Consider the following 12,166-nt stretch of genomic DNA (forward strand, 5'->3'; position numbering starts at 1 on the left):
CACTCCACATCCTGTTCAAAGCCATGTTCTACTCCCTATTTTGTTCCAGTTTCCATTGCAGTCTCCATTTCATCCCATCCTGCATACCATTTCAAATCCATTTTCCATCCTATAGTATTTAACACTCCAAATACCATTCCATTCTGTTTTTGAGTTGCATTTCAGCCCAATTGTTTACCAATTCTATTAAATATCTGATTTTATTCTGCTAAAAATATTATAACAGTGACATTCAGGAGACTGGTTTGCCAATATTTTTAATCAAAGAATAACAAATGTGGCTGGGCACGATGGCTCATGCCTGTAATCCCGGCACTGGGAGGCGGATCAACTGAGGTCAGGAGTTTGAGACCAGCCTGGCCAACATGATGAAACCCTGCCTCTACTAAAAATACAAAAACATTAGCCAGGCATGGTGGCACACGCCTGTAGTCCCAGCTACTCCAGAGGCTGAGGCAGGAGAATTACTTGAACCTGGGAGGCGGAGGTTGCAGTGAGCCAAGATCACGTCACTGCTCTCCAGCCTGGGAGACAGAGCCAGACCCCATCTCAAAAATAAATAAATAAATAAGAACAAATATGCATAGACTTGTACCAAGAATTTTCTCTTCTGGGATTTTATCCAAAACGACACATTTAAGGATATGAACAATTTTTAATGAGATAGATGTATCTCACAATGATGTAAGATGCTGGAAACTACACAAATGGTGGCCAATATGGGAATGTTTGAAAATGTAAACCTCTATAAATGGAATATTTTGTGATTTAAAGTGGTCTTGTAGAAATTTGTTTACTGACATAGAAAGTGTACTTTCTGGAACCCAAAGCAGGTTACAACACAGTACCTATGGAGAAACTATTCCATTTCATACAATAAACAATTTTTAAAAACTATGAAATATATATGAATGGCCTTTCTACCAACATCTAAGTAAAAATTTCCAGCATTTGTCCATGGGTGTGTGAGGACTTAGGAATAGTTTTCCTACATTTGCTTTTCTGTTTTGAGTACCGAACACGACCCCTTTTGTAATAAATAATGACTGAAAATTAGTGTCCATATATTAAACTCAGTCTGTACATCACAGCATATTTATATTAATAGGAACTAGAGACCACCCCAAATAAATTAATGTGTGTTCGTTATCGGATTACTACACAGCCCCTACAAATATTTAAGGACCGTATTACCCTTAACCTTAGGCAATCCCAAACAGTGCCTCAGGGGACAAGGCAGGGAGAAGCATCTGACTGTTAAGTTCTAAATCCCCCTCTGGTGTGTGGGACCTGAGGGAAGCAGTAGTGCTGAACATCCAGAGCCAAGACGGTGTGGGCCCCCTCCCTCTTCTGGCCTTCAGGCCTGTGTGCAACCCTGAAACCCACCAGACCCCACGTCATCTAGATGCCTGGAGGAGTTCCGGAGTGATCCCTCGGGCGTCATCCATGGGCCCATTGTCCTGACCGGGTGTGAGGAGGGACACCTGGCTAGGAGATAAAACCTGCCGGCCAATGTGGCATTTCTTTCAAATGACCATTTAAGCCTCAGCCAGGATTTGGGGTGACTCAAATCGTTCACGTAGAAAACACACACACACGTCTTAGGGGACCCGTGTGAGGAGAGGACATTCACCTATTGACCCAGCGGCCAGGGTTGAAGGGTCGACCCCGAGAGGCTGGAGCACACACACCAGGTTGAATACAGGTGCCGGGCTCCGGATTGCACCGATCGGAGTTAGATGGCTCCGGGGAAGAGAGAAGAGTCATGTGACATTTAGCTCACCAATCAGAGGCAAGCACTGGCAGGGCTCCACCCACCTTCTTGCTATACTAGCTCGCACGCTCCTCCCGCAGCAGTAGCAGCCGCGCTCCTTGCTCTGTGCGGGAGAACTTGCCACTACAGTCACCCAGTCAAACATGGAGACGGAGCAGAAGCACCAGCAGGACAAGGTGCTGGGAAGACCAAACAACAAAGCCGCCCCTGCCTCCGGGGATGCCTGCAGGACCGGGAATCAAGATCCTGCTTCCTCCGTTCCCACTGTCTCCAGCGATGTGTCTCCCTCGGGCAGCGCCTCCCTGAGCAGCAGCAGAGCCGGTTCTACCGCTGCCGCCATTTTCACTGCTCATGAGAACCCGGGCCTGCCCATCATGGCTGCTGTTCCGTCGGAGAGGTATTCTGACCTCCAGGCCTGCTGCAGTCTTCGCGAAGACCTTGGATGTGAGGTGACTGAGGGGGGCAGCCAGGCTGCTGTGGGGCCACCCCCGAAGGCCACTGGCCATGCCGAGCACCCAGCCGGGACCAAGAGCCCCTGGAACAACCGCCGTAGGAAGCAGCCCTGCCGCGACCGGGGTGCCTATGGTCAGAAGCCTCCAGGGCGGTGTCTGTTAACTAGGCTTTTGCCGCCATCTTCTCCAGGGTCCCAGCCCAGCAGCCGTCGCTGTTCCCAGGCTTCTACATCGAGTCAGGCAACCCAGCCAGGCCCTGCACTCCTAAGCCATGCCTCTGAGACAAGGCCTGCTAGCCAAAGTCTCATCGCCCTGCCAGCTTCTGCTCGCCACGGACATGCATCTGGTCCAGGCCCTGTCTTCCAACACTGCACCGCCCCGCCAGGCCTTTCTTTTCCCCCATTTGCCGTTCATCTAGACCCTGCTCGTCTAAGCCCTGAATCTGCGCCAGACCCGACTGGTGGAGGCCATGCATCCGCGCCAGAGCCGACTCGTGGAGGCCGTGCATCCGCGCCAGAGCCGACTCGTGGAGGCCGTCCATCCGCGCCAGACCCGACTCGTGGAGGCCGTGCATCCGCGCCAGACCCGACTCCTGGAGGCCGTGCATCCGCGCCAGAGCCGACTCGTGGAGGCCGTCCATCCGCGCCAGACCCGACTCGTGGAGGCCGTGCATCCGCGCCAGACCCGACTCGCGGAGGCCGTGCATCCGCGCCAGGCCCGACTCGCCGAGGCCGTGCATCCGCGCCAGGCCCCGCTGGTCGAGGCCGTGCATCCGCGCCAGGCCCCGCTGGTCGAGGCCGTGCACCCGCGCCAGGCCCCGCTGGTCGAGGCCGTGCACCCGCGCCAGGCCCGGCTCGCCGAGGCCGTGCACCCGCGCCAGGCCCGGCTCCGCGAGGCCGTGCACCCGCGCCAGGCCCCGCTCCGCGAGGCAGTGCATCTGCGACAGGCGCCGCTCCGCGAGGCCGTGCATCTACGCCAGGCTCTGATCACCGCAGCCGCAGCCGAGCTTTCCGCGGAGTTGCTTCCAGGTCAGGCCCTGCCCTCCGAGGCCGCACATCCGGGTCAAGCCCTCCGCTCCAACGCAGCGGCCATCCGCCAGGCCGTGCCCTTCGCAGCACAGCAAGATCAACCCCTGCTCGTCGCAGCACCAGCATGACGCCAGACACTGGCCTCCGGAGCTGTTCCACCCAGCGAAGATCAGCCCTTCTCAGCCGCTCTCTGTCTGGGCCAGCTGATGAGAATCCTTCCTGTGGGGCTGGCTTACGAAGGCTTGCCTTTCAGAGCAGCTCAGGCTCTCCTGATCCTGAGGTGCCAAGCAGTCCTTCCCCACCTGTTTGGCATGCAGTCCGTATGCGTGCCTCCTCACCCTCACCCCCTAGGAGTTACTTCCTTCCCATCCCTCAGCAGTGGGATGAGAGCTCCTCTTCCTCATCCCCTTCCCCAAGTAGGTCTCCTGGCACAAGTCCGTCCTCCTCCCCGACTAAGATTTCTGGGCAGAGTTCCTCTTCCTCTTCCCCTGAGTTTTTGGGCCTGAGGTCTATCTCCACTCCTAGCCCTGAGAGCCTTAGGCGTGCCTTGATGCCTGAGCTTTATGCTCCAAGCCCTGTCCCTCCAGAAGAGCAGGCAGAAATAGAGAGCACAGCTCATCCCCCACCACCACCTGAGCTGTGACCTTCTGTGAGCATCCTCTAAGACTCACAGAAGGAATCAGCATCTACTTTGTGAATGGGCTGCCTGCCCTGTAGTTACCTGCGAGGTCTCCCAAAGTTCTAGCTGTTAACCAACATTCTGCGTAGTTTTGAAGCCTCCCCTCCCCATGACTCCACCACCTAGCACTTAACCTGCTGTCGGCCTTTGATTCTGGCCCACCTTCTTCCTCAAGAATTTGCTTTTGCCCTTGAGCTGAGACTCTGTTTTCCAGGTTGCTTTCTGTTATGAAGTGTTTTAATTAGTAAAGTGTTGATTTTGTTTTAAAAATGTAGAGGTGTGTTTTTTTATTGCGGTTCAAAAAACTCGTTAATCCTATATCCTATTTAGAGGATTAAAGAAAATTGTTAACATACTAGCTTACCCTTTGGGTGAGAGAAGAAATAAAATACTGTTCTAGCAATAATTTATTCCCACTGAATGAAATGGGAATATGTGCAGGAAGTTCCTACTTAGTCTCTATATACCCTGTTAGCAGAGGTGATTAGCAACTTGGGCAAGAAAAGGGGGCAGGGTTTAACCCAAGGCGATTGGTGAAAAGGAGGGGTGATGGAGACATCCAGGGTCAGGAAAGAAGCAGGGCATGATGAAGTGTGGGGTGAGAAGGAGGGGAAGATAACCCAGATGGGAGTAAAGCTGGGAGGAAGATCCAGGATCAGAAAATGGGGAACAGCAGGAGTCAGGAGCTTGAGAGTGGAATGTCTCTGTTTCTAAAGGAAAAAAAAAAGTATATGTGTGGGGAACGGGCTTCTGAGGACTTTCCAGGTGGGGAAAATGTGGGAAGGTGATTCAGGGCTGATAACTGTTGGGAAAATGGTCAGACATTTAGTGAAAGTATGTGTTAATCTATAATCTTAGTGTAAGAAAAATAATGGTAACTGAGTTTGAGCAGATCCGTGAGGGAGGGTATGTGAGTGTGTGTGTGTGTGTGTGTGTGTGTGTGTGTGTGTAGACATTTGGAGAGAAAACATGGGCATACACCATGCTCTGAATAAGGTGTATATCTGATTCTTTAATAACTGGTGATATGGTCTTCTATATTCTACAAGTTCCACATTGACCATATAACTACTCTTGTAATTAAACTAAGCTATTTTTCAAAAATTTAAGTGGTAGGAGCATAATAGAGACCACATTAAAAGAATAGAGTGAAAAAATAAAAAGCAAACCAGCAAAAGAAACTCCCTTTCACTCCCTTCTCATATTTCTCCTCTCCTTTGCTATTCTGGTATGTGAACAGTACAGGCATAGACCTGACTAAAAAGTGCTCTAGTCACAATTTGGAGGGTCCTGTTCAGGTCCTGCTCATGCTTTATTCACACCACAAAGCTAAGAGTTCACGGGGACAAGTGGGACCTGTGTGCCCACCAGGTCCCAACATCTGCCACTTTTATAGAAAATGTTTCAGGTACCCTCATTCTTCAAGACTGTTTCTAAAACCTGCAAGGTCCTTCCTAAGGAAAGAACACATTTTAAAAGCTCTTGGTCTGTTTTATTTCTTTTACTTCAGTAATTCCAGATATCCAAAGACTAAGACAAGAAGTAGACAGTTTTGGTGCAGCAAGTCACAACCTCCCAGTATTGGAGGGCCTACATTTATTCCCATTTCACAGATGTGAATATTGAAGCTCAAAGCAACTTTGTGATTTTCCAAATCTCATAGCTAATAGAGCTTGGCTCCAGAGTCAGAATTTCTGGGTTTGAATTTTGTTGTTCCTATTGATTCACTGTGTGACCCTGGGCAAGTTAGTTAACCTGGGATCCAAAGCTTCTGCATTTGTCAACTGGGCACAGTAAGAGTGCATCCTCTAACATTATTGTAAGGATTTAAATGGATGGTCCATATTAAGTGCTTCCAGCAGTGTCTTGTACATCGTGAGTGCCCAGTAGAGATGGTTCTTATTCTGATTAGGATTATGATCATGTGTCCAGATATTTCTGACTGCCGCTTTTTAGGAAAAACCAGAACATTTTTTTTACTGGTCTTTCCTAAAACAACAATACCTTGAAAATCTAACTGTTTCAAAAATGGAGAGGGACAGTCTTTAGTGTACTTAGCTCTTTAAAATATGAAGGCATTTCCACAAGCTATTGAGCAACGTTTTTACCAATACCAGAGGCCACTGCGCAAAAATGTAAAAAAAACAAGGATTGAGCCTCGGAGGCACAAACTCTAGGAATTTAACGAATTTATACTTGCAGTAGTTATGTGAATGCTTCTGAGAACAGTAATTTTCCTCCCAGCATTGTTTGTATCTTGTTTAAAATATTGATTTTAACGAATGAATGGAATACACCAAGGATTAACATTATTGACTGCAAGTTGTCTTCATACAATACCTGGCATGCAGATATAACAGGTAAAAATCATAGTATGCTTGTATATGTTATATAAGTATACATATACTAACTCAATTCACAGAACAACCTTAGGAAGTAGATGTTCATATTGAGCCCATTTTATAGATAAAGACATTGAGGAAGAGAGGTCATATAAAATATAATATGGAGGAAAGACAAATTGAACTGTGGACTCTCATGACCCTTTGAGAGGTTATTAACTTCTTTTGTGAGTAAACTGTATGATACGCTCCTGCAGAGAGTACTAGTGTTTTGCCAAGTGTGAAGGTAATGGTTTGGACATGTTCATCTACTGCTATTTATTTTGAGAAATGGTGTTGGTTTTGTATTGTGTAAAGTTACTCTATCAACCTAAACTTCATATGGAAGGTGATAAATTCTAGCCCAATCACATTAACTCATGTCACTCTGAAAATAATCAAGGCAGGAGGTTATAATTGATTGTGTAGGAAAGGTTCATCTACCAAGAAACAGGAGCAAGTTTGGAAAGTAGCAGCAACATTACAGGTCTTTCTTGGGAATTTGTGTGCCCTATCTGTAGTTTCCCTTTGTGTTCCCCTGTCTAAGTGGTGTCCAGTCCCCAGAAACAGCTGTGAATTGGGAAAGGGGCAGGGGTGAAAGGCCCATTTCAGAGCCCTGCACTCCCCACAGCTGAGCACAGCTTTCACTCCAGGGTTCCTCTGCGGGGAACCTGGAAATACCCGAAAATCCTTCAGCTGCCTTTCCCTGGAAGTTGCCACAATCAGCTACTATACTGAACAGGGCTGGTTTTATTGGCACGTGACCTGTACAGTTGCACAGGCCCCTGCTTGCTTTAATGATGTGTTGTTGCCATCTTAAATGCTTAATGATTTTTGAACCAGTTGTTCCACATTTTTATTTTTCACTGGACTTCACAAATTATATAGCTGATCCTAAAACTGTTTTTAGCACTTTAAAAAAAATTTCTAGCAAGCAGAACACCAGGACGTGTAGCTGGTGGCTGGTAATTAAAACAGATGACATTGTCATAAGAGTGAGCCTAGGATGGCTGGGTGCGATGGCTCACGCCTGTAATCCCAGAACTTTGGGAGGCCGAGGCGGGCGGATGATGAGGTCAAGAGATCGAGACCATCCTGGCCAAGATGGTGAAACCCCGTCTCTACTAAAAAATACAAAAATTAGCTGGGCGTGGTAGCGCGCGCCTGTAGTCCCAGCTACTCAGGAGGCTGAGGCAGGAGAATTTCTTGAACCCAGGAGGCAGAGATTGCAGAGAGCCGAGATTGCAACCCTGCACTCCAGCCTGGCGCCTGGTGACGGAGCAAGACTCCGTCTCGAAAAAAAAAAAAGAGTGAGCTTAGGGTAATGCAAACTGCATGAGACACTGGGGTTAGAGAAGACTAGACTTGAAATTTCGCCCCACCTCTGCCTTGCTGTGTGACCTTGAGTAAGTTTCATAACCTCTCTGACCCTCAGTTTCCACACCTGTAAATTGGGGATAATAATATCTACTTCATTTTCACAACCTCTGAGAGGAGCCTGTTCTACCCATCCTTCTGGCTGTGGTTTAGGATACTTCCTCTGTGTTCCTGGAGCCTCTTGTTCTTATCCTTGCCAAAGCCCTCATTACATAATTTTGGAAATTATATTTCTGCATAACCATCTTCCCACTAGACTATGAGAGCTTTGATGACTTGAATGAGCCTTGATTTTCCCTGTGTCCCCAGAACCCAGGGGCCCTGGCCTTGATAGGCAGAAAGAATTGTTTCTTGGCCTAATAGTAATAGCACAAGCTATAAAGAATACATGCTCTATAAAGAATAACAACGAATTTACAAAATATGTGTTGGAAATAATATACGAGAAGTGTGTAAACCCAAGATATTTCCCTACCTAAATTTTCTTCACTCAGAGAGGGCATGGCCTTTTATCCTTTTTTCTGAACCATCAAGAACCAGTGTTTTCCTAATATCTTAACTTAATAGTGTAACTGGCACCTTCTGTTACTCCCTCAGCCTCGGATTTGGCCTCACAGTGGGCCTGCATTGGACATGGCACTGAAGGCTTCCCAAACACAGTGTTATTGATGCTAAATAGGCTCTCAAGAAATATTTCTTGAATAAATGCCTTGTTAGATTAACAGAAGCCAGCTAATTACATTATTTTATTTTATAGGTAAAAGGCTTAGATATCATTTGGTCTTATATTAGCAAAACCGAGGACATGAGCTAAGAAGTCTGTGGAATTGTGAAATTCAAGTGAGCGTGTTCACACATACACAAACAGCCCACTCTCCTGGTGTTCTGTTTTTCTATGACCACTCATCTCCAGTCAGTTTCACTTTTTCTCCTCTCCTGTGTTCCATTTTCACATCAACACACTATACTGCAAATGCCATCAAACTCATCACATACAGACTTTTATTGAGGTTCTTAGATTGTGTGACTGCCTTCCCATACATAATGTGAGATTCTTGAGGGCAAGGAACATGCTATCCTGGTCATTACAAAAAACAGAATCCAAAATAATACCTAAAATATGGTAGGAGTAACTGAATTGTTGTTTAATTAATTAATCTGTTGTGATACATATGAAAATATCTGCCTTCCAATTTGGGGGTCGTTGTGTAGGCATCATTATTCTGTAGACACTATCTGTATAGGCAATATGTGTGAGGCTTTGTTCTATCAGTTACCAGATACACTCTAATATTCAGCTGTAAGGAATTGAAGGAGAATTATTCCAATTCCTCTTTCTACAGCACTTTGCATAGTAAGTAGTACACTTTTCTTTTTTTTTTTTTTGAGACGGAGTTTCGCTAGTTACCCAGGCTGAAGTGCAATGGCGTGATCTCCGTTCATCGCAACCTCCGCCTCCTGAGTTCAGGCAATTCTTCTGCCTCAGCCTCCTGAGTAGCTGGGATTACAGGCACGTGCCACCATGCCCAGCTAATTTTTTGTATTTTTAGTAGAGACGGGGTTTCACCATGTTGACCAGGATGGTCTTGATCTCTTGACCTTGTGATCCACCCACCTCGGCCTCCCAAAGTGCTGGGATTACAGGTGTGAGCCACTGCACCCGGCCAGTAGTACAGTTTTCAATACACACCTTTAATAAGGATAGTGCTTCCCAAACTACAGGCATTCATAAGAAACCTTTAGGATTTTCCTAAAAATTTTCCTTCTTTTTATCTTTCCCTTTCTTTCCTTTTTACTTTATCTCCCATTATCTTTGCCTCTTCTCTTTCCCCTCCAACTTTCCTTCCCTCTCTCCCCGCTTCTCCTCCTTCTTTCCTTCCTTCCATTGTATGGGTATTTCACAATTTTTATTTATCCAAACACATGAATGGATACTTGATTAGTTTTCATGTTTGGGCCATTACAAATAAAGCTTCCATGAATATTCACATACCAGTACTTGTATAGACAAGCCTTCTTTCCCCTTGAGTAAATAAATACTTAATAGGGAAATAGCTGGGTCATGGTAAATATTTGTTTAACTTTTTAAGAAACAGTCAAATTGTTTTTCAAACTGTATGTAGAGTTTTATATTCCCACTGGAAGTGTATGAATCCAATCCCTCCACAGCCTTGCCAAGAATTGATGGGGGCAGACATAAAAATTTTAGACATTCTAATAGGTGTGTAGCAGTATCTCATGGTGGTTTTTTGTTGTTTTCTGTGTTGGGTGTGTGTGTGTGTGTGTGTGTATGTGTGTGTGTTTGACATGGAGTCTCACTCCGTTGACCAGGCTGGACTGCAGCGGCACGATCGCGGCTCACCAGTGGTTTTGTTGTTGTTTTGTGGGGTGTGTGTGTGTGTGTGTGTGTGTGTTTGAGACAGACTCTCTGTTGACTATGCTGGACTTCAGTGGCGTGATCTTGGCTCACTGCAACCTCCGCCTCCCGGGTTCAAGCGATTCTCCTACCTCAGCCGCCCGAGTAGCTGGGATTACAAGTGCCCACCACCATGCCTGGCTAATTTTTTTTTTTTTTTTTTTTTTTTGAGACGGAGTCTTGCTCTGTAGCCAGGCTGGAGTGCAGCGGCACAATCTCGGCTTACTGCAACCTCCGCCTCCCAGGTTCGAGCGATTCTTCTGCCTCAGCCTCCTGAGTAGCTGCGACTACAGGCGCGTGCCACCACGTCCGGCTAATTTTTGTATTTTTAATAGAGACGGTGTTTCTCTATGTTGGCTAGACTGGTCTGGAACTCCTGACCTCAAGTGATCTGCCCGCCTCGGCCACCCAAAGTGCTGGGATTATAGGGGTGAGCCACTGCGCGTGGCCTCTCTTGTTTTTAATATGAATTTTCCCAACAGCTAATGATGTTGAATATCTTTTCACGTGCTAATTTGTAAATACAATGTCAATTACTTATTGGGGTGTTCATTTTCTTACTTTGAGTTCTGAGAATTATTTATATATTCTGGATACAAGTCTTCTATTAGATATGTGACTTGCAAATGTTTTTTTTTTTGCAAATATCTTTTCTCACTCTATTGCTTATCTTATTTTTATAGTGCCTTTTGAAGAGCAGAAATTTTTAGTTTTAATGAAGTCCAATTTATCAATTTCTTTTATCAGGCTTTTGGTGTTATACCTAAGAAATATTTTTCTAACTCAAGGTCGCAAAGTTTTTGTTCTACATTTTTCTCAGAGTTTTATATATTTAACTCTCATTTTTAGATCTAAGTTAATTTTTAGATATCACTCAATGTATAGATCAACATTCATATTTTACTTTTGGATGTGGATAACCACTGGTTCCAGGACCATTCATTGAAGAGATTAACCTTTTCCCACTGAAATGCTTTTGTACTTTTGTTGAAAATTAATTGACCATATATGTGCTGATATTTCTGGACTCTATTCTATTACGTTGAATTTCAAAGAACCAGTACCACACTTTCTTGATAACTGCTACTTTTAAATAAGTCAAAAAGACAGTTTCTTCTTTTTCAAAGTTGTTCTGGCAATTTCAGCTCTTTTATAATTCTATAAGAAATTTAGAGACAGCTTATCCATTTCTACCAAAAAAAAAACTCCAGCTTTATTAAGTATAATTGGAGATATAATACCCCACATATATTTAAAGTACACAAATTTGATCTGTTTTGACATACATATATACCCAGGAACCATCACCACAATCAAGATAATCAATATATTCCTCAAACTCCAAAAGTTTTATCTTGCTTAACTGTAATCTCCTCCTCTTTTCCTATACCCTTACCCTGTCCCTAGGCAATTAGTTATCAGCAGTCTGTCACTACAGATTAATTTGTACTTTCTAAAACTTTATATAAATAAAATCATACAGTATGTACACTTTCATGCTCTGGCTTCTTTCACTCAGCATACTTATTTTCACATACATCCATGTTGTTGCGTATATCAATACATTATACCTTTTTAATCAATGAGTGGCATTTTATGCATATATCAACATTTATTTAATCCTTTATCTGTTGAAGGACATTTGGGTTCTATTTAATTTTTGACTATTACAAACTACTATGAACATTTTTGCATATATTTGTGTGGACATATGCTTTTCTTTTTCATGAGTGAATAAGTTAGGTGATGAGTGACCTAGGAGATAAATATAATAGGCATATGTTTAATTTTTTAAGAAACCTCCAAATATTTTTCAAAGTGGTATCATTTTACACTCCCACCACCACTACATGAGGTTTCCTGTTCCCTTACATCCTTGCCAAACCTTAATATGGTTTGTGTTCACAAATTTTTACATCCTAGCTGTGCAATGGTCCCACACTGTGGTTTTAGTTTGCATTTCCTTAATAAAGAATAAGGTTTATCTTTTTTATGTGCTTATTTGTCAATAACATATTTTCTTTTCTTTTCTTTTCTTTTCTTTTGAGACAGAGTTTCG

At 44.6% G+C, this 12,166-nt stretch overlaps 1 protein-coding gene across 1 annotated transcript; it reads left to right on the forward strand.

The window, feature by feature from the left end:
* Window positions 1-1,855: 1,855 nt before the first annotated feature.
* On the forward strand, window positions 1,856-4,222 carry EZHIP (EZH inhibitory protein). The gene has a single exon (XM_054250941.2). It carries the CDS (start codon window positions 1,918-1,920, stop codon window positions 3,895-3,897), a length of 1,980 nt encoding a protein of 659 aa, XP_054106916.2. The 5' UTR covers window positions 1,856-1,917; the 3' UTR covers window positions 3,898-4,222.
* The last annotated feature ends 7,944 nt before the right edge of the window (window positions 4,223-12,166 follow it).

This window comes from Callithrix jacchus, chromosome X (genome assembly GCF_049354715.1).
Source record: "Callithrix jacchus isolate 240 chromosome X, calJac240_pri, whole genome shotgun sequence".
Lineage (NCBI taxonomy): Eukaryota > Metazoa > Chordata > Mammalia > Primates > Cebidae > Callithrix > Callithrix jacchus.